At 37.9% G+C, this 23,763-nt stretch overlaps 1 protein-coding gene across 1 annotated transcript; it reads right to left on the minus strand.

Moving 5' to 3' along the window:
* Positions 1 to 451: 451 nt before the first annotated feature.
* On the minus strand, positions 452 to 13,309 carry LOC127795521 (uncharacterized). The gene is made up of 3 exons (XM_052327263.1): positions 13,110 to 13,309; positions 12,862 to 13,019; positions 452 to 924 (listed from the first exon to the last, which is right to left on the minus strand). Exons 1-3 carry the CDS (start codon positions 13,188 to 13,190, stop codon positions 825 to 827), a joined length of 339 nt encoding a protein of 112 aa, XP_052183223.1. The 5' UTR covers positions 13,191 to 13,309; the 3' UTR covers positions 452 to 824.
* Between the last annotated feature and the right edge of the window lie 10,454 nt (positions 13,310 to 23,763).

Raw genomic sequence — 23,763 nt, forward strand, 5'->3', positions numbered from 1 at the left:
AACCACATAAAATTTATATCATAATTTTCTAAATTTTTTAATATAATGTTTCCGATATGATAAAATGGGTGTCAAAGTTACTGAGTAACAACAGAAGTAATGAAAGGGAGGGCAGTTTTGAATTATCTTGAAGCTAAACAGGGTAAACCCGACCATGCACTAAAGAATAAATTGATACCTCCCATCATGTTCTGCAGACATATCAATGGTGCCAACAACTTTAAAAAACTAAGGGTTGTTGCATCTGGACTTCATATTCATTTTATGGGGTTTACCACCAGAAAAAGGATGCTTTGTTCCTAGGAAAAGCAAGCATAAGGAACCCTATTTGTGATCCCCCCCCCCCCCCCCCCCTTAGGGGCCACGGCACAAAAGCTAGTGGAATTGATCATGGGAATAAAAGATAGGCATCTCCTCATCTGTAAGGAATAAGAATGGCCAGAGATGAACAGAAGGAAAAGGAAAGGAAAATACTAAACTGCAACTCTATAAATTGAGTGTTTCCAGAACTTCCAATGTCATTAGGGAAACAACTCCAGAAGAGAGAATGAAATTCTTGCTACATTTGCCCTGCTGCTCCTGCTTCTGCTTCATCCAGTCCAAAAAGAGCAAACATAAAGAGAAGGAAGAGAAGGAAGAGAAGACCGATTGAACAATGCAACCACTCCAGCCAAGAAACTAGGATGAAAATCTTAGCAAATGTTGTGATCTGTCAATTGGAGGCTGCAACTGTCTTCTCCATGTATTTATATAAACTGGCCTTTTACCAGGTCTTTTGCTGAAAATTATTGATGTTTTCACTTGTAATAATATTGATCTGAAAATCATCTGCTCTTTTTGTCAATCCCCCCGTCATCTTTTGGCGCCAATCCCATTTCCTGCATTTGATGTTCGATTGAAACTAGGCCAGTCTGTGCAAGAAACCTGCAAAATGTCCCCACTTTGATATGTAAGGAAGCCCCTAAAAAAAAATCTATGCGAGTGCAGTCATATAGATTGGCAAACAAATGCAAATCTAGAAACGCAACATGGGCTTCTCTGCATACCCACATACTTGCAATTTTGGGGGAAGGATGTTGACCTTAATTTGCTTGCCCAAAACCCTATGGCAAACTCATTTGATTCTCCACTTCGAAGGCAATTTGACAGTGCTTCCAGTTTTTTGCTTTTATTTTTTTTATTCTGGTCAGTTTCTTTTTATTTTTTTCAGTTAAAAAATTTAAAACTTGACATATTACTGCTAATTTGAATTGAAGGGTGATATAAAACCAGTCAATTTCGACTTCATTGACAACTTACTCTAGGAGTCATTGGTATCTCAATGACTCTAGATGGGGTTGTCCAGAGTTCAACAACTCCTCAAGGGTAGAGGGGAAGAAAATGAAGATGAATGGAAAATGTGGAAAAACCTTTTTGTTCTCATCTTCTGCAAAAGTTTTTTAAAAATTTTCAAAATCTTGAAAAAACAGAAACAAGCAATCACAATCACCATTATGCAATAATCAATAACTTTTGAAATGTGCTTTAAACTACATACACCCTCATCATCAGCATCAACTGCATCTTATCCTAAGTAAGTTAAAGAGTCAATGGCACGATATTCATAATGTCAATTGACTTCTAAAAGTTATATTGACAACACATATCTATGCTTTTGTTATTAAACATTGATCAAGAGATGAAAATAAAGACACTAACGCTCTTAGTCAATGCCTTAACTTACTAACCACACCTAGGATTGAGGTTATAGGATTTGAGTCACTTAAAAAATGAGTACGAGATATGTCCTAACTTTGGAGATATCTACCTATCCTTAAAAAGATGGGTAAACTAACTCTTTGGATGATTTTCAAGATGGATATCTTTTTCAGGTGAATAGGCTTTATATCCTATGAACATTATTGAGAAATGTTTTTAGTGCGGGAAACTCATTTCTTCCAGGATATTTTAGGCATAACTAGACTATTGAAATAGTAGAATGACAATGTTATTGGCAAGGCCTAAAAAGGGATGTGACCAAGATAGCCAACCAGTGTTACACTTGTTAGTTGGCTAAAGATAAGAAACAAAATACAAGCATGCACACTCCCTTGGAGGCTGCTTAATTGTGTAAAATACTTTCCAGTTTTCTATCTCCAATTTTTTTATAAAATCTTTAGTTTTCATTTTACATAGAAAATTTGAAAAACATGTTCAAATGTTAGAAGTACAGAAAACTAATTTACAAATCTAAGAAATTGGAACATATGTTCAGAAGAGAGATTTTTCTTTTGTGTAACTTTTGTTAGAGAAGGATATGGAAGATGATTTGGGGAAAATTTTGTTGAGAACTGCATTTTCCAAATCTCCAAATTTAGCAAGGTAAATTTGTAAAACTCATTTTATGAATTTTCCCATTTCAGTTCAATTTTGGAGAACCTTCATTTGCAAATCTCCATTTTCAATATAGATTTTTTTTTGTATTTGAAGAGGTTTCCCAATTTTTATTTTTTTGTGGAGTAATTTTTGGAAAAGCTGGGACTGTTTTCCACAACTGAACAGCCCCTTACCTGCTCCTAGCTATCAGTGACAAGATGTAAGCATGAACTTTGTCCTAGGTCTTTCCTGCACCCCTAAAAGACATGACTCAATTTTTGCAATTGTGAAGCACTTTTCCAAAATGGCTCATTTTATCCCATGAAGCAAAACTTCCAATGCTACTAAGGTTACCAAGATATACATTGGTGAAATCATAGATTGAGATGCTTGATTCACTAGTTATTTTGGAAAAACCTATGGCATTTAGTAGGCACCAAGCTAAAATTTTTCATAGCATGTCATCCCTAAACAAATGGACAAACTAAGGTTGTGAATCAAAGTCTATGAAATTTGTTAAGATGATGAGTGCAAGAGAAACAATTGGGATTTCATCCTTCCCACTGCACAATTTGTCTATGACAACTCTATCAATAGTTCTACGGGTACAAGTACATTTGAGGTAGTACACAGTTACAACCCTAGGAAGACTTTAGACTTCATTCCCATGTCGTTCCATGTCCAAGTGTCATAATCCGCTGGGGCATTTACATAACGCATTTGTGATTTACATGTTGAGATCAATAAACAACTCAAGGCTACAAACTTCAAGGTAACATTCATAGCCATAATGTTGAATTTAATATTGGTGATTATGAGATGATCCACCTTAGGCTAGGGCAGTTTCCTCCAGTAACTGTTTCTAAATTACAACCTCAAAGTGCAGGTCCTTTAAAAATGAGTTGTACCAAATGCATGTCATTGATATACCACTTAAATTTGGTTTTATCTCCACATTTAATGTTGAAGACCTTGTTGCATATAGAGGCCATATCACACCACCTGATGATCCTTTCTTTGGTTTTCCTCCAAAAGTCCTCCACTTGATCCCGACACTTTATAAACATTACATGTAAATTTGCACACAAGGATAATATTGATACTACTTTAGATGACAAGATTATTTTACCTGGGATGGAGGGGTTCAATGATTCTTAGTCCGCTGGAATTGTCATCCTAATTCTGATTCTACCTAGATTGCCAGAGCTAATTACATCAGCTTGACCCTGACCTACTGGAGTTATACAAAAGCCAGCATGATGACAACGACTGGCTCTTCTTACCCTAGACAAATCAGTGTTGATGACAACACACAACACCCAATGACACAAGTATGTGCTAGGCAGCAAGAAAAGACCATCCAACCACTTCCTTTATGGTTACATGATTAGTAGTGAGGATCCACAAAAATCAAGGACAAGTTTTTGTCCCACCAGGGGAAATTGATAGAATATTTAGCTACATTGATTTATTTTATTTAGATTTTTATTTTTTGTTTATTTTAATAAGATAATTATATTTCTCTCTCTTGGCTCGAGTCGTCTTCTTCATCTTATACCAATTTGAAGTGGAACCGCCAAACTATTGTGGAAGAGGAAGAAGTCAATTCAATATTAATTAAAAGCCTAATCTTTAATTACATCATAAGCCTATTTATAGGCTGAAATCCTAACTAAAAGATTATTACTCTTACAATTATCTTAACAAAATAAACAAAAGATAAAGTCTAAAAATCTAAAACCTAAATAAAATAAGATAAACCAAAATAGGTAAACATCTTATTAATCTCCCTTGGTGGGAGAAAAACTCATTCTCAAGTTTTGTGTATCCTAATGTCACTGGATGTCGTATGTTGTCAACAACACCAATTCGCTAAGAGTAAAAGACGAGCTCACAACTATCATATCCATATCCTATTGGATCCTGTATAACTCTAGTAGGTCAACGTCAAGTTGCTGTAATTCGCTCTAGTGATCCAAGTAGAATCAGAATTAGGATGATCTTTCCAATGAAACCATTTAACATGTCAATCCCTAATAAAAATAATCTACCTCTCTAAAGTAGCATCAATTTATCCTCATGTGCAAAATTTACAGTTAAAGGTAATGAAGTGTTAGGTTCAGGTTGAGGAGGTTTGTTATAGGAATTAATGAAAGGATAAGGTGGTGTGGCACGACCTCTATATGCAATAAGGTCCTTGACATTAAATATGGTGCTAAAACTAAGTCAAGTGGTATATCGATTACATATGCATTTGGTCCAACTAATTTTAAAATTTTAAACACACTTCGAGCCTGCAACTTAGAGATAGTTCTTTAGAGGAAATAGCTCTGGCCTAAGGCAGATTGTCACATAACACTAATATGAAACTCAACATGATGTCAGTAAATGTCAGCTTGGAGTTTGTACAACACAATACTTGGCTCAAGTTGTTGATCTCAACACGTAAATCATGAATGTATTGGGGAAATGCCTCAACGGATTTTGGTACTCAAACATAAGGTGACATGGGATTGAGGTCTGAAGGCTTCCTAGGTTTGTAACTTTGTGCTACCTCAAATGGACTCATATCATTGGACACTTTAACAAAGCTATTATAAGCACATTGTGCAGTGGGGAGAATCAAATCCCAATTCCTTTGCTTTTTGCACTAAGCATCTCAACAAATTTCCTAGACTTTGGTTAAGAACCTCAATTTGTCCATCCTTCATTTTAAAGGCAGTCTTCCAATGATCATCCCTAGTGGTCAAAGCCACCATTTGGGCTTGTACCTAATAAATTCTTTAGTGTCTGGCCTAGGGCTTAGGAAGAAGAGTCTGGCTAGTTAGACTCCATGGCACCAATAGATACACAAGTTTGGGTAACATGACCACTTTGCAAGTACATAATACACACCAATGTAGTCAAAGGCAAGTGCCTTGCTAGCCTAGGTGCTCGGGCTCCTCTAGGCCCCACAAAAGTGCCTTGTTTACCTTCAATTAGGCAAGCACCTCAAATGAGGTGAAAGTCGTAACAGACACTTGTCTAGGTGTAAAAAGAAGGTAAAGAGGAATTGGTCCTAAAAACTAAAAGAGGCATATGAAGAGGCACTTACAAGCCAAAAACAAAGAGGAAAATAAAAGAAAAATGGGAAAGAAGGAACATCACTATTAAGTTGTTGCTACTAGTCATGTGATCATAGTAAGTTGCCTTGCAAATTTATTTCTTCTCTCTTTTTTTTGTAGTTGGAAAAGTCACCATGACATAAATCACAAGAAGGCAAATTGGAGAAGAGCCATTGGAGGTCAACCAAAGCTCTAATGCACCAACGGGTTTCAGCAAGTGGAACCAAAAGTGCATGAAAACATGAGGTTAACCTTCCAAGTTGTTGCTCTTCTCCAGCAAGCTAATGGTAGGCGATGCCTCTGATAACCATCCCTCTCTCTCATTCTCCCTCCAGCCTAGTATTTGCAGCTTAGCAATGCGGTCGACACCCAATCTCTATGCTTCTTCTCTCTGGATTTCTAGTTTGCTAAAAGTTGATGTTAACAAGTTTCTAATAATGCAATTGGAAATAGAGCAATAAATTGCATGAAATAATAGGCACATGTAGTCAAACTATGTTCCAGAATGCAAAAAATCTTCGAAGCAACAATAAATGCATATCAGAACTCATTTCATCATGGTCCTTAGGTATGAGTAAGTCACATGACAACAACCAACATTTCAGCACCCATGTTGCATAGTCTTGGCAATTTAGCAATGCATTTCAACTAAGTAGTGGATGAATTAAAACTACTTGTGGGCAATTTACAAAATTGACTGCCGCAATATTGCATTTACTACCTCAAGACATTTTGAGAGGGGGAAAAAAAAGACAGCTACCTGACACATCCTCATCCACTAGGATATTCAACAATAAAGAAAAGATAAATGCAGGGGAAATAAGGGAACTAGCACAGGTAAAGGTAATAACCAGCAGTTAGCAGAATGGCATCAAAATGTATGTATAAGAAACATTTAACCAAGACCTTAATTACAAAAGGTCAAAGTTATGAGAGTGTAAAATTTGGGAAACTACAGAACAAGCATGGACATGGATGAAATAAAAGGAAAAATAATTATCTAAAATATTCCCTGAAGATCTGGACAAATATGAGATAATATGTTGACATAATAATGGTTTTATTAGTGTGAGGGACAAACCAATTATGCAATGGTTTTGATGTATAGCAAAAACTTTCTAAGAATAATTAAGAACTACTTAAGTGGAAATATGTTTAACTAGCACAAGGATAAATGCATGGCAGCAAAAAGCACAATGCATCAATCATAATCAAGCTCCACAAGCATGTCTTTCTACCTAACTCTTCCTCTTCCTAAATGTTTTCTCCACATAAAAATAAAAAAAAGGGATGCACTCCTACAAGCCATCTATAGACATAGTATATGCAATAAAGACAGTTATTTTCCCCTTCTTTGCCATTTTCTTTGTATAGCCACACCAGGCACTCAGTTAGTTTGTCACTTGGTAATCATACAAATGTCCTCTTTCACTTGTTGTGTAGCCCATGGTTATTGGATGCAAAACAAAATGAAGCAAGTTGGCATACGCAACACTACGATACCAAAAGGGGTGGAGGGAAGGAAAACTAGAATACACTAATAAGGAAGCTCAACTGCTTAGGATTAAGATGTTACTAACATACCGTCCAGCAATCCGTACCCACACTAGACAATATATTATCTAAGACAACCCTTTGAAGTCAAGAATTTGGAGTGGAGTGGGTATTGCCCAATAGTTAGGGATGCTTTTCACCTCTTGCAGCAGGAGATGGCTAAGGTACCAAGACGGGGGTGAGAGAGACTGCTACTTTATGTTTGATGAAGTGTTTGTGTAGGAAATGCCGATAGGAAACCAGGTATCAAGGAGTATTATATTGATAACCTGAACGGACAAATGTTTTCTCCTTACAAGTTTTGTCACATTAGACTTTTACCTTTTCCATATCCTCTTAAATTGGATTTTCTTTTTTTTGTTTAATGGAATAATACATCCATGTAGGGTACAGGAGAGATTTTGAATGTACACTCCAAATTTTTGCAAAATTTAGTTGTGTTGATAAATTCCATTATCTTACTCCTAAGAAATTATACAAGAGTCAAATTTTGTCAATTTGCAATAATCCACCACAAATCCCAAGTTCCACAATGAAGAAACGTCCACAAATTTACACACACACACATATATATACATTGATGCTCGTACAGGCCAAATAATAAAAAGTTCCAATTATGGGGTCAAAACAAGCCACAAAGAGTTTTTTGAATTTTCAACTTGATCATCTCCTTCCCATTGGTCACAACAATACATACAGACTCTAGTAACCAAACTTGCTAGAATTAAGGAACATGGAAGCATAAATAACAAACACAAAAGGCACTAACCCAACCCTCTATAAACAGACCCAACACTGCTAGAAAATAGGAATTAAATGCCCCAACAACTAAAGACCAAGTAAAAGATAAATTAAAGTATGAAACAAATCCACGTAACTAGAATGAGCTATGCACTGTCAATTATAGTTGGGATTAGGCTTGCTAATTCTCTTGAGCCTATCATTGGTCCCCCCACAGAAAGGAACCTTGTCCTCAAGGTTCAGAGAAGGAAAGCTCGAGGTGAGCTGGTCCACTTCCTCCCAAGTTGCATCTGCAGGTGACAAATGTTCCCACTGAACAAGAGCTTCAGCCACATATTTCTGTCCTCTTTTGACCAAATGATAGTCTGTTACTGCTTTTGGATTTAAGGCAATGGAACCGTTGTCATCAATAGGTGGAGACACATTGCCTAACACATCAGGTGAGCCCACACATGGCTTTAATAATGAAACATGAAAAATGGGGTGGATTTTAGAACCACTTGGAAGATCCAATTTGTAAGCCACATTACCAGTTTTCTCTAAAATTTGGTACAGACCAAAAAACTTGCTGGCCAATTTTTGGTGAGCTCTACAAAACAATGAACTTTGACGGTAAGGCTGGAGCTTTAGATACACCCAATCACCAATCATGTAGTGCACATCCCTCCTATGGTAATCAGCACATTGCTTCATTTGGTTTTGAGCATGGATAAAATTTTGTTTAAGTAACTTAAGCATCACATCACAATCTTGCAATTCTTTGTCAACTTCATCCACGGGTATTGTGCCCAAATAACTGTTCACTTTGGGAGGCAAGTGACCATAAAGGGCTAGAAATGGGGACAAAGCAGCAGATTGGTGGTAGTTTGGTGTTGTACCAAAATTCTGCCCATGCCATGTAACGAGGCCATTGTTTGGGTTGTTGAGAAGCAAAACATCTAAGGCACTGTTCAAGACATCGTTCACCACTTCACTTTAGCCATCAGTTTGAGGATGATATGAGGAACTCATCTTCAATTGGGAGTCTTAGAGCTTAAGAAGTTCCTGCCAGAAATGACTAAGGAAAAAGGGGTCATCACTGATGATTGACCATGGCAGCCCGTGTAATTTGACGACACCATCCACAAATAATTCAGCAATCTTCTTTGCACTATAAGGATGGGTTAATGCAAAGAAATGTGTATATTTTTTCAAGCAATCAACAACCACCAGGATAGAGTTCTTACCAAATGAAAGAGGAAGCCCATCAATGAAATCAAGAGAAATATCTTCCCACACTTGTTCTGGAATGGGAAGGGGCTGTAGGAGACTAGCTGGAGCTCGTGCCTCATTCTTGTTCCTTTGGCATATGTCACAAGCTGCAATACAAGTCTTTAGGTCTTGCTGTAAGGATGGCCAATAGAAGGAGTGGGCTATACGTTTGTAAGTTTTGAGAACTCCGGAATGGCCCCCAACTTTAGAATCATGAAATTCAGAAAAAATGGTTGTTTTGAGCTGGGAATGGGGGGAAATAACTAATCTGTGGTTAAAATAAAGAAGGCCATCTTTGCAAGAGTATGGGGACGTGGTTTTAGAATCTTCCATCTTTTTGTATAGGTTCAGGAAATATGGATCTGTTTTGTTGGCTTGTTTAAGATTATCCATGAATGCGAATTGTGGACAAGAAATGAACACCAATGAAGGAGGGAATGGATGTCGAGATAGAGAATCGGCTGCAGAGTTTTCTCTTCTTGGTTTGTAGACAATTTCATATTCATACCCAAGGAGCTTAGCAACCCATCATTGTTGTTCCGGAGTTGTGACTCGCAGTTGAAGTAGGTATTTAAGACCCTTTTGGTTTGTTTGGATTTGAGATCGTCGCCCAATCAAATATAGATGCCAAACATGTATAGCTTCTAGAATTGCTAGCATCTCCTTTGAATAAGTGGACCACACTTGCTTTTGTGGGCTAAGAGCTTTGCTAGGAAATGCCACTGGTCACCCTTGTTGAGAAAGTACTGCTCCAATTCCTATACTTGAAGCATCAGTCTCAATCAAAAAAGGAATGGAAAAGTTAGGCATGGAGAGTATTGGAGTAGTCATCATGGCCATTTTTAAAGCTTGAAATGCCTCTTCTGCTGATGGGTTCCATGAAAATTGCCCCTTTTTAACAAAGCAGTTAAAGGAGCTGCAAAAACACCATAATTTTTCACAAATTTTAGATAACACCCAGTGAGCCCAAGAAAGCCACGTAAGTGGGAAATGGTTTTGGGAGATGGCCATGACTACATAGCTGCTATTTTGGCGGGATCTACCTGCACTCCATTGTGAGAGATAATATGTCCAAGATATTCAAGCTTTTGCTTGCTAAATTCACATTTGGATGGGTTAACAAAAAATGAGTTTTGGGATAACAGTATAAAGAATCAATCTCAGGTGTTCAAGATGCAATTCTCTAGAAAGACTATAGATGAAGATATCGTCAAAGAAGACAAGAACAAACTTACAGAGGTATGGTTGAGAAATGGAATTCATTGCAACTTGGAAGGTGGAAGAAGTGTTACAAAGACCAAATGGCATGACAAGAAATTCATAGTGGCCACTGTGGGTTTGGAAAGCTGTCTTGTGTACATCCTTTGCATAAACTCTAATTTGATGATAGCCAGAACGGAGATCCAATTTAGAAAAATACTCTGCCCATAGGGCTCATCAATCATGTCATCCAAGGGTGGAATTGGGTACTGATCTTTTATGGTGACTGAGTTAAGTTCTCGATAGTCAATACACAATCTCCAACTCCCATTTTTCTTTTTGACCAATAGCACTGGTGAAGAGAATGAACTATTGATATGGTGAATCAAACCCATTTGGAGTATGTTAGCCACTTGACACTATTTTATTTTTTTGAAAATAGGGATAACAATATGGCCACACATTAACTGGCCAAGCATGCTCTTTTAATGGAATTTAGTGATCATATCCTCGTACTGGTGGCAATTCTTTGGGTTCTTCAAATATGGCAACAAATTCCTTAAGCAGGTTGTCAAGGTCCTCCGACAGGTCTTTGTTAATGGTACCTTCATTGCTTGCTGGCACACAATAAACAAAGTAGCCCCATTATTTATATCTTGCTCTAGTGCTTGGAGTGAGGCAGGTTGAGTTGGATATGAAGGCTGACCCACAAGTCTGTATTGTTGACCCCTTGTATTGAAGATCATGGTGACATTTTTTCAATCACACAACACGAGGCCAAGTGTTTCAAGCCACTAGACACCAAGAACAATAACTGAACCTACTAAAGGCAGAGAATATAAAATAGTAGAGAACATAAAGCTTTGGATGTTAATGGTAACAAGATCAAACTTTTTAGTATAAGTGAGTTTTTCACATTCGCACGCAACCATCACATGGAAGGCCATGGTGTTGGAGATGACTAGTTGCAAGCGGGATGTTACCTTGGTGCTAATAAAATTATGAGTGGGAGCCACCATCAATGAAAATAGAAAGTGGCAATTTAGAGATATACCCAATGATTCGCATGGTACGAGGTGATGTCCACCCAGAAAGAGCCTACAAAGAAATCTCTGGAATTACCTCTGATGCTTGCTCATCATCTTCACCACTTTCAATGTTCATCGATGCCTCATTGTCTGGCAGGAGGGGATCACTCTCAATTAACAAGAGTTGAGGAGTTTTGCATTTGTGTCTTGGTGAATAACGTTCATCACAGTTGAAGCATAATATCTTCTCCCTGCGTTTCTTCATTTCCTCCCATGAAAGCTTCCATATCAAGGCTAGAACTAATCTGCTAATGTTGGGCACTTGAGAGGCAGGAGTTGGTCATGATAATTGATGTTGGTGTGAAAGTAGCTCTTCTCGCATGTGGGCTACTTCGATTGTCTCTCGCAATGATCTTGGCTTGAACATTTTGACTTCTCCCGCGATCTTTTCCTTTAGCCAACCCCCCCCCCCCGGCAGCCTGAAAGTGCCAATTAACGCCTTTTGGGGCCATCCTTCCACATGGTTAGCAAGCCATTCAAACTAATGTTGGTGGTCCTTAACAGAGCCCACTTGTTTAGTTCGTGAGAGTGCCTCATCAAAATCTTCATAATCAGTTGGCCCAAAATGAGCAAGTAGTTCTTTTTCAAATAATGGCCAAGAAATTGTAGAGCCCTCATCTTAGTATGTCTTTCAAAGCCAACGAAGCCAAGTATTTGACTCCCCTTCAAGGTGAAAAGAAGCCAACAACACTCTTTGATCGTCCAAGATCCCTTGATATTCAAAGAATTGAGTGACTCAATGAAGCCATTCTATGGGTTCTGTCCCAGTATACCTGGGAAAATCCATTTTGATATACCTTGGAGAAGCATGGTTGTTGGAAGTGCCATGATCCTCTCGAGTTTGTTGCTTGGAAGAAGTGCCTTGTTGATTGGAAGAAGTGCCCTTTGTGGGAGATGGAGGCCCAGGTGTCAATCTGTTTATCAACACATTAAGTGTATTTTGCATGCTTTGGAGTTGCTCAGAGTGAGCTTTGGCTTCTGCTCGTGAACTAACGTCCAGGTGTTGTAGACCCTCCAAAAGCTCACAAACATCACTCTCCAATTTTTCCAATTTTCCTTTGTTGGTCGTCATGGCTCTGATACCAAACTGGTACAGGCCACATAATAAAAAGTTCCAGTTATGGGGTCGGAACAAACCACAAAGAGTTTATTTTCAACTTGACCATCTCCTTCCCATTGGTCACAACAATATATAGAGACTCTAGGGACCAAACTTGCTAGAATTAAGGAAAATGGAAGCATAAATAACAAACACGAAAGGCACTAACCCAACCCTCTGTGAACAGGCCCAACACTGCTAGAAAATAGGAATTAAATGCCCCAACAACTAAAGACCAAGTAAAAGACAAATTAAAGTATGAAACAAAGCCACGTAACTAGAATGAACTATGTACTGTCAATTATAGTTGGGATTAGGCTTGCTAATTCTCTTGAGCCTATCAGATCCATACATACTAAAAAATACATATGTTTGTATATACCAAAAACCAACGAAAAGACCATCTTCAACCTGCCCACAATGCAACAAAAGAAACCAAAAGTGACCGATCTAGTGGAAGCCAATATACCTGCTAAGAAGCGTGAAAAGTGCTCCAGTGATTAGAACAAGCAATACGACATGAAGCATCAAGCCAGAGTCGCTGGAAGAGAAGGCCAAGCCAAGCATGGCCGCGAGACACAGACCCAGCATCAAAAATGCAAATTTCAGGGTATTCCAAGTCGCACCCTGAAATCAGAACAGCAAAAGGAAAGATCAGAACTGGCTCGAGAATTACAGAAAAGAAATTATCATTGGGGATTGGGGAATTGTACGGACATTAACACCGGGCGCTAGAGCTCCAAGTAGAACTGCTTTTGCTGATGACACTTGTTCTTCACCGGATTGCTTCTGCTCCATGGGGCTTTGGCTTTGAGTTTGAGCAGCGGATTAACGGTGCTTCTACTTCGTTGTGATCCGAAACAACAACCAACTCTATGCGTGTGTGTATATATATATATGATCAAAATCGAAAGGGAATCCATTTGGGTTTCAAAATGACCTGTCTTGACGTGGGGTAATTTGTTTAAAGAGAATGTTATTTGTATTTTTTAGATTACATGTTAAGTTATTCAGTATAGTTAAAATGAAAAAAATATTCTTCGCCCAAGACATTGAAATGAGGTGAAAAGAAAATATTTTAGTTACTTACGTGTTATTTATGTGCGTAAGGTAAAGTATACCTCTTGATGTACAAATAATATAATTTATTTATTAAAAATAATGGCAATTGATCCTATTTTATAATAATTAAAAATTATAATAAATATATTTATTATATCTTAATTTTAATTTTTAAACTATTATACCAATTGATGTTAAGTGAATCATGGGACGCATTTATTATCAAGTAATATGATAGTGTAGAAATTAAAAATAAAGTGTAGTAAATGTACATTATTTATAAATAAAATAATACTTTTTGTTAATATTGAATTATGTCATGATTTTTAAATTTCAACTTGTTAATTTTAGATAAAACTTAAATATAATTTTTTTGGGGAGCTATAGTGTTAGTAGAGGATTTGGGATCGCATACAGAAGTGCAATTTTTTTCTAGAAATATATATTATTTTTTTTAAAAAACACTTTTCGTAAAATCCATTTACTAATTCTTACGATTTACTTATTTCTTTTAAAATCTTTATTCATTTAACCTTTCATTTTTATTGTTTATTTTTTTTCAAATTTACTAGAGATTATTTTCCTAAATATTTACCTCTAGTGGCATTGTCTTTTACTTAAATTATTGTATAAAGTCTAATTGTATTTGTGTGAGATCATACTATTGGTACCCCTTATGCTACACCTTAGACTGCACAATACATTACAAATGACAAAAATATTCATCGCGTCTCATCACGCCCCCTCATCGCCTTGAGTAAGGGGTATTTCAATCAAGCATCACGCCGCCTCACTGCCTTGGGTGAGGGATATTTTAGACATTTTAACTATATTGTATAGCCTAAGGTGTAATTCATGATGTATTAATAGCATTTTTCATTTGTGTGTACATTTATTTTCACAGATTAAACCTAGTTTAATTCATAACTTGTACTGAGAAATCTAAATTTTTGAATCATTCTAAAATTTTGAGTTTAAAGGGAAAAAAAAACACTTTTTGAGCATCATGAATCAAAATATTTAAAAACTTTTAAAATAAATTTATAAATTACTACAACTCAAGATATAAACATTAATATTGTCTATATTTCGCTAAAATAAAATAACGTATTTTAAATGAGAATTGAGTTCGTACAACGAGTTCGATATGTTTAATATACTTGATATTAGAGATGGCAAAATGGGCTTGGCCTGACGGGCTGGCCCATTGGGGCCCGGCCCCAGCATCGGGCTAGGGCCAGCATTTTGCTGGCCCATTTAAGGCCGGGCCGATTTGGCCCCGCCCGCTTGGCCCGCTAATCTCACCCTTGTCTCGCCCTCGCCCTCACCCTCTGTCTCGCCCTCGCCTTCTGTCGCCCTCGTCTCACCTTCGCCCTCGTCTCGCCCTCGCCCTCACCTCGCCCTCTGTCTCACCCTCGCCCCTCAGTCGCCCTCGCCCGTCCTCGCCCTCGCTCGCCCTCTGTCTCGCCCTCACCCTCTGTCGCCCTCGCCCTCACCCTCGTCTCGCCTTTTCCCTCGCCCTCACCCTCTGTCTCTATCGCCCTCACCCTCGTCTCGCCCTCGCCCTCACCTCGCCCTCTATCTCGCCCTCGTCCGCGCCTCTCGCTCTCACCCTCGCTCGCCCTCTATCTCGCCCTCGCCCTCGCTCGTCCTCACTCACTCTCTGTCGCTCGCGCCCCTCGCTCTCAGTCTCGCCCTTCTCTCGCTCACTGCCTGCTGCCCGTTTGGCCCGCGGGCCCGTGTAGGGTCAGGCTAGGGCCAACAATCTACTAGCCCATTTTTAAGCGGGCTGATTTGGCCCGGCCCGCGGGCCGGGCCGGCCCGTTTGCCATCTCTACTTGATATCAAGAAAATAAAACATATACATACTTTTAATGCATCACATAAAAACACATATCATTTACAAAACATAACATGCCTAAAAAATATACTGAAGCTTCCAAAGCCTAAGCTTTAAAGACTTTCATCCCCTTCGAACCACTTATCTTACTTGGAATGTTTAAATAGTTTAGGGTATAAATCCAAGTTAAAAGATGAATCTTCTTTTAAGTGAGGAACCCTTAAAAATAAAATATTTATCTAAAATATGAACATGAAAGAAAATGCAATTTTCTACTCCACGATACCACTTATGACAATGTTGGATTCCTTCCAAGGCCTTTTTTAATTGGTACCTTAAGCGCCTCTTGGAAGGTCTCCAACCAGTTCACCTAAAGCTTAAGCGGCATAGAGCAAAATAACATAACTATACATGATCATGGATGCAAATGAAAAGCCAAACAGAAGTACACTTCTAAAATCGTGTTCTCATGCAACATGAAAAATGCCACGATAAGAGTTCGTAGGTCGAAAAAACTTACTTTAGGGTTTCTTTGAAGAAGGTTTTTCTCATTCTTCCTAGCTTCCTAACATTTTCTTGGTTACCTTGATGACAAGCCTTTTCTTCCTACCTTTCTTCGTTCTCTATTTCTCTTATCTCTTACACTTGCTTCCACTTCCTCAAGTGGGAGACCATCCCTTAATTTATAAGATCCCAATTTTTCCCATAAAAAAGCCAATTAATATTAGGGGATTTGTGTTTTATTTTTGTTTTTGAAACCTTCTTTTCTTATAAAACTATAAACACATGGAAGAAAGAAGAAAGAAAAAGGGAGTCAAAGGAATCAATGGTGCAAGGAATTGCCCAAGAAACCCTATGTAGTGGGCAAAAGAGCAATAAGGAGCATGCTCACTACCCCTCAGTTGAAGGCTCCTAGGAGAGCCCCTTGACCAAGAGACTCTTTTAAGTAGTCTCCCATAAGGCATTTCCCTTATATTAAGGCAAATTGTTACCTCTAAAGTCTTTTCCTTGAAAGTTGGAAAAGACAAACCTAAGATAACTAGAGACTTTGCCACATATTAGTCATCACCTCTATAAATAAGAAGTGACATTAATTGTTGTTAAAATCTTGATTTAATGCGTATGATTTTACGATTTTACGCGTCGGAGACCCCTAAACGATTCAAACCACATGCAAAATAGAATTTGGGGTAAAATCGCGATTTGAATTGGTAAAATAGATGAAATCGCGAGTAATTTCATCTCTAAGCCTAGATTTCGTCTCTAAGTTTGACCAACTTGATTTAAGTACCCACTGTACCCTAGCTTCCAGACATTCCTTACGAACTCACAATCAGAGCTTTCATAAAGCAGAAAGAAACCCTTACCTCTCTCTTTCTCTCTTTTATTCCTTTCGCCACTGTTCTCCTTCGCTGGGCGATTGCTCGGTGCTCGCCGCTCAGTAGTGCTCTATGCCTGGTGGTGCTCTACTCGGTGGTTGCTCGATGCTCAGAATCTCGACATTCTTAGCAACAACGTAACCTCTGTCTCTCTCTTTATGTACTGTGTTCTTGCAATGATAACTCTGCTCATGTCTATGACTTACCATTATGAGTTTCAACTTTTAACTTGTAGTACTTATTTTTTTGTCCATTTGAATGATTTTTTTCGTCCTATATTAATGTAGTTTTTTAGATAGGGGCAAGCTATTTTTCTCCATAAAATTTTTGAATTCCCTATAACATAAGCTCAATAGGGAATTAATTTTTACTAATTCAGAAAGACATCTATGAGCTCTAATGCTATTAGTTTAGTTGGTTAGAGACCATCAGCTCATCTATGTTGTTGTAATTGGACCTTAAAAAATATATACATTGAGAAGCATTAATGAAAGAATTTTCTAATCTTATCTTCCAGTGAAACATTGTTTTATTTTCAATTCTCACGAAGGCCTTAGGAGTGGCATTCTTTGTTTTTGTAAATATATGTTATTATAAATATATATTTATAGAAAATAAAGAATATTTTTAATTGTCTCTAAAATCTTACGATTCGATTTTACAATCCGATTTTATAGACCATTTTTCGATCCCACTTGAAATCCTAATTTTAACTACCTTAGTGACATTTTTCTCTCCAACTACGCTAACAACACTCCAAAAGCCTTCTACAAGTTTTTTTATTTTTTTGGCAAGTCTAGCTTAAGCATCGGAGGATTTGAGCAAGGAAGCCTTTTGATCACCTTTCCTTGGTGGTTTCAAGATGATTCTCTAATATTTAAATTTTATTGTTGTATCAAAATAACAATAATTAGCGTTGTCTACAGGAAACTAGTTAAAAAGTCCAACAAACTTCATCATGGTTTACACAAATCTCAAGCTGCCAAAAACAAGCAGAGCAAGGAAGGATTCAATGTCAACAATCCACTGAATTCTCCGAGGACCCAAGAAACTCTCCCGAGAGGACTTTTTAAATCCTCTAAGATTGCTTTGCAAACTGTCCCTCTTAATGAATATGAGGTACTACGGAAACAACACAAAGAAAGTACCGAAGCCCTCCACAAAATAGCAATTTTTCTCCAAAATGGCATATCTCATGCCCATCCCCCACCCTTACAAAACTACGTAAGAATTGGGCAAAATATTCCATCCCCTGAAGCCTTGCGAGAGACCTTGTGTGAGAATCTCCAATAAGAGAATCCATCCTTCTTGGAGGCCCAAAAAGAGAGGGAAAATCAGGAGACTCTCCTAGACCTAGTTTGGCCCAAGGAAGTTACGGTAGCCAGAGATGAGGTAAAGACATCACAGCCTTGGAAATACCAAAAAATCATAGAGTACAACTATAGGGGAAGATTGAGTACCTCTAGGAAATCAACCTAGGAGAGAACATGAGGTTGGTAATTAGTCCATATTAAGTACCTAAGAAACAATTGACATAAAGAAAATGGTTGAACAAATGTTTTAACAAAAGAAACTAGTACCCATAGAGGTGGATTGGCATAAGAAGAAGATTCATTTTACTCTTAAAGTCATGGAAAAACCCTTTCCCCCTAAATTTAAGGTACCCCAACTTGCTACTTATTTGAGAAAAAATGATCACCACGATCACATTCAAAACTATGAGTCTACAATGTTATTACATGGTTGAGTCTTCTCCTTAACTTTGACATGTTATTGATGCCTTCATTGTCAATAGCTTAAAAAAAAGAAAGATATTACATATTTACTTAGCATCCAACAAAGTAGCATGGAAACTCTCAAATAGTATGTCGATCGATTTAAGAATGAAACCTTAGAAATTAGAGACCTGTAGGTGGGTGTTGTAGTTGTTGTGATGCTGTAAGGGACAAAATCAATACCACTGCAAAAATCCCTCGCTTTAGATTCGCCCACATCTTTGGCAAATTTGTTTATTCAAGCTAATAAATATATTTTGCAGGTAGAGGTAATGAGGATAGTTGGAAGAAATGAAGAAAAAGATAAGAAGACAAAAGAAAAAGATTCTAATGAAAAGACAAACAGGAGGGAAGAAAAATTAAAAGGGACTAAGGGGGCTCCAATTCAAAATTATACTTCACTTATGCATCCACTCTCCCCTATCATAGCAACCATCAAAGGATCAAACCTCGTCAAATTCTCCAAGAAGAGTGACAAAGCTCTGGGGGGAAAAAGAGAAGCCCTAAGCCAATTCTAGGGTACTTGTGGACACTCCACTAACAAATGCCACGAGTTGATGAATCAAATAAAGGCTTTGATTAGAAAGGAAAAAATGAGAATATTTATGGACATGAGGCCAAGATGGATTACCTTGGGGATAGGAGGTATTACCCTATACAGAAAGAATACCTCGATGGGTAAGGGCCCACAATTCACCACTCAAGAGTCTAAGCCTTCAAAAAGCTAAATCACTCTTAGGAAAAAGTCCACGAATGAAACCGTAGAAACGCTTATACTTTGCAAATGCTATAGGGAAGTGTTGAAAGGCACAAAAATTAAAATAATAACAAGTTATGTTTTTTGTTTCAATATATGATAACGTTTACTCCATTATAGTTCTTTTTTGTGTATTTTGTTTTTTAGGATAATGAATGCATAAAAAAAGACCAAAATCTTGGTGACCAAGCAAATCTAGCATCGAAAGTGAAAAACATGCAACAATGACCTAGGGTTCATTGGGATGAATAAAGGATGGATGGACAAACCTAGGATCAGAAGCGCAAAAGCGTGAAAATAATCTAAGAATTGTCATCCATCAATAAAACTAGTAGTAGAAATGCAAAATATCGTGAGAATGATAGAGGGAAAATATAATATCAAAAGTGCAAAAGCATGAGTATGGCATAGAATCAAAATGCAAAGGCGTGAGAATGATTTAAGATAACCCATAATCAAAAGTGATAAATGTGCAAGAATGATCTAAAAAGATCTAAAAACATAAACACAAAAGCGTGAGAATGATCTAGGATGTTGAAGACCCATTAAGATATATAGGGGTCACTTGTGTTGACAAGCCAATGACTCGCTCTGGATACACGTGAATAAAACATCTAGAAGTAGAAATGCAAAAACATAAGAATGATCTAGGATGTTGAAGACACATTAAGATGTGTAGGGGTCACTTGCATTGACGAACCAATGACTCACCTTGGATGCACACGAATGAAACATAAAACAATTAAGACATCTACGGGTCACTATTAAACCATGGATTATAGAAACTAAGGACTCGCCTTGAATGCACGAAATAATTTATCAAAACAATACAATACAGAAGTCATTCGACATAACAAGTTCTCCAAAGGATTGGGGAGCAAGCATAATACCCCTCTCTGGAGAAAAATGAAGAGTAAGGTGTAGAGGCAACTAAACTATAAATGTTTCTTAATGTTATGAATGCTAAATCATGTTTTTAAGACACTATTAAACATATGAAGTTTTATTATGCCCTAGGGTTGAGTGATATGTGCTATGTGTATTGCTAACATGTTATGAAGAAAAGAAAACACAAACAACATAAAGTAGCATGATAAAAGATAACAAGATGAAGCAAGGAAAAAGATTCAAACACAAAACTAATAGAAAAAAGAAACCTTTTCATTAAAAGGAAAGGAAAAATTGTACAAAGGCAAAAGAGAAAAAGGTTAGCAACTACAGCTTTGCCTGGCTAAAGGGTATCTCAACCTGAGGTCCAAGAGAGAAAACACCAAAAGGAACCAAGGTCAAGGAGGGATTAATGGTATCAACATCACTTGGTAACTCAGTAATTCAAAAGGAGGATGAGGGCATGTCTCCAGCAACTGATGCGAGATCCTCAACCATATCCTAAGCCACCGCATCTAGATCTACAAGTGCATCGATCATCCTTGAAGTCACTAGATCATAAGAGTAAGGTTTTTAGGGACTGGAGAGATTTTCCAAATCGTTATCCAAACAAGATTCCGAATAGGACTCTAGACTTGTGGGATTTAGATCTTAACGATACTAGTTTGGTGGGTCAAAACTTATAGCTTCCTAGGTGTATACGAGTTCATTGAACGACTGGCTAGGACACTTTAACTCAAGAAAGGACCAAGTAGCTAGAAACCAGACTTGATAAAACTGATAGCTGCTCATTCCTATTATAACAATCCTAGGAGAGCTAATACTCACAAGCAACCTCTATCCAGATTACTAAACGGCCTTGATCTAGCCATTGCTTCAAAGCCCATAGTTGTTCTTGAATCGTAAGCTTGTAGGCACGACTAGAAACTAGTTCTTTCACTTATTGGTTCTAATCTTGAAGAAAGGCAGAATAAGATTTCTTTATTTTCAACTCTCAAACCTCATCTTAAAAGGCACTAAAGCTGAAGTTGATGTCTAACAGTTGTGCACAGAGCTCCCTGCATTATGACCCCAACTCTTCGTGATCCCTCTCTAATTGATGATAAAGGGATTGTTGTCGCTAGGCCTTATGGTCCCATCTTTCCCTATCCCTTCTCCAACCTTCTAGTTCCTCATGCATATGCTAGTGGTAAGCCTAGCTCTGGGCATTTACAACCACCATCCTCTGCACGCCCTAAACAAAACCCAAAAAAATGAAGGTCAAGAAAAGAAAAATATTCGACAAAAATAATGAGAAGAAGCAAAAGAATTCCTAAACACTCACCTTGATGATCTCCCAATCAAGCTCGTCCAACACCCAAGGGAAGTTGTTGGAGATTCTATGTTCATCCTGGGGAAGGATGGTGGAGTAAATTAGACAAGCAACAATCCCTAAGTCTTCCACATAATTTGTATTGGTCACACTAGGATAAACTTGGAAGTGATCTCCTTGAAACCATTACTTGTCTAGAATCTAAACTAGGTAGGAACTTAGAGGATTAACCTTGAAGAAAACATAAGTAGTATGAAGATGGCTCTATGCCCCTAAATTCCTCTAGTCTTTGCAAAAAGAGGAGCGAGGATGGTTTCACTCTGCTTGGCCACAACAATGATGCTTGGCTAGGTCAAGAACAAATGTGGCTTGTCCTCAAGGTTCCTAACCTAGGTCAAGAAGGACCTATAGAGTTTTGTGAAAAGGAAGGCATTTGCGCTTCATTGCACTATTGGTTGCCCTACATATTTGGGCCTTATCCTCCTCAATCCTTTTATGGGCGATATTACCAAAATGACCTAGTTTTGCAAAGACAAAAGAAAACAAAATGTTAGTAACTAAAAGATTATAAGGAGACAAGAGAAAATGAAGGACGATGAAAAAAGAATAAGGAAAAATATCTTCGAGGGGTGGGTGTGGAGGTGTGTAAGTGAACTTCCTCTATTCTCTTGCTCCTCCTCTCCCTTTACCCGTCACTAAATAAGGAATCATCTATAGAAGAATAATGGGATGAATGGCCCTCATTGGAGTCAGAGGAAGAGTTGTCTCCTTAATTAAAGAATAAACTGAGGAGCCTTGCTCCATTGCGGGAGGCACCAAAATGCCTCTCCTATAGGCAAACCTCATCCAATTGTGGTAATATTTCCTCAAGTCAAAACCTCACAGAAAGTAAAAGGGAACCTAATGATAGGGAGGAAAACCACATGGACTTCTTGTTTCTCATCCCAACACCATTAGGGGGGCCTCCTAGCTCACCGAGGTTTTTAGCATCAACCATTCTATTTCAAAATCTTTCAAGTTGGGAAGATCGGTGAAAAGTTTCCTAATCCTTGACAACTGCTAAAGTTTGAAAAAATTGACACGACCATCAATTTGCCTCACCTGATAAAGATAACTAAATAGATTTGTGGTGGGCTCTACTCCACACGGGTGGCAGAGGATAGTAAAAGCCACTAGTTAGGCCCATCCACTAGGATAAAATTAAGCTAGGACTAAGTGGCTCTTTCTTAAAAAGTTCATCCAATCAAGGAGAGGAAATGGAAGACTAACAACCAAGGAAGCTCATGGACTCCTATGCAATCACTATTAATGTAGGTAGGGTAGGTGTTCCTCACCCTAAGGAGCGCCACTTCATAATTTTCAAGAAAATGAAATAAAGAGCAAATTCTCACAAGATTAGCCCCCCAAAAGTGAAATGAGGTACCTAAAATCTCTTGCCCTTCTCGTTGAGAAACATGTCTATGAGTCTATTTTACCCTTATCATATAAAATAAACAAACTCACCGAAAAGAGGTTGCAAAATTGCAAAGAAAAAGTTCAATGAATAAACCAAGAAAGCTCCCAAAATAGTCCATATGAGAATATCCCGAGTAAAGGAGGTTCTCAAGTGAGTTTGACAAAAACGAGAAAGTCTTCCAAGATCTAAGAAAGGTGAAAGAGTCTTACAGGATTTGGGAAAGTAGCAAGAAAGTCTTTTGGAAAACATGGTAAATCCACAAATCGATTTGGTGAAAAAGTAAAGATAATGATTGTGGTCCCCCTCTTTTTATAGGGACACCTAGAAGACCTCCATTGTTGGATCAAGAGACGAAGTGGTGGGACATGAGACATTTTAGATGGAAGCCATCAAAAGAACTCATCCATTGAATCCAAGGAAAAAGATTCAGTGTGGTAAGAACCATGGTAAAAACCAAAAAAAAGTCTGGTAAGGACCATGGTAAAAACCAAAAAATCATCACCAAAGTTAAAAAAAATTAAAAGGGTCTCTTGATAAGGGGTCTCCTGGAGAGAATGATTTTGTAGGAAAACTACTCTTATGTCCGAGAGACCCAAAAGAAATGTGGCCCGAAGGCCCATTTTTTAAAGGCTCATAAAGGATAAAGCCCACAAACCTAAACTCAAAAGAAGAACAAGTTTATTGAGCAAAAAAATTCGAGAAACCCTATCGATCAAAGGGCTCCTATGAGACCCCCTCGATAGGCCCCTAAAGGAGATCTCAAGAGACTCTCTTGGGTAGTCTCCTAATATTAACACACGTATATTCCTTGAAAATCAAAACAAACAATCTCGAGATAACATGAAATTATATTACTTTTCAACCATCACTTCTATAAATAGGGGGTGAGCCTTTTTTTCTCT

This window comes from Diospyros lotus, chromosome 2 (genome assembly GCF_014633365.1).
Source record: "Diospyros lotus cultivar Yz01 chromosome 2, ASM1463336v1, whole genome shotgun sequence".
Taxonomy (NCBI): Eukaryota; Viridiplantae; Streptophyta; class Magnoliopsida; order Ericales; family Ebenaceae; genus Diospyros; species Diospyros lotus.

Bases quoted from the DNA above. Each gene is read 5' to 3' on its own strand.
- LOC127795521 (XM_052327263.1), bottom strand. From the start codon at position 13,190: ATGGAGCAGAAGCAATCCGGTGAAGAACAAGTGTCATCAGCAAAAGCA. The intron at 13,020-13,109 runs GTCCGTACAATT...TTCTGATTTCAG, and splicing joins CTCTAGCGCCCGGTGTTAAT to GGTGCGACTTGGAATACCCT. The intron at 925-12,861 runs GTATATTGGCTT...GACATTTTGCAG, and splicing joins CTTTTCACGCTTCTTAGCAG to GTTTCTTGCACAGACTGGCC.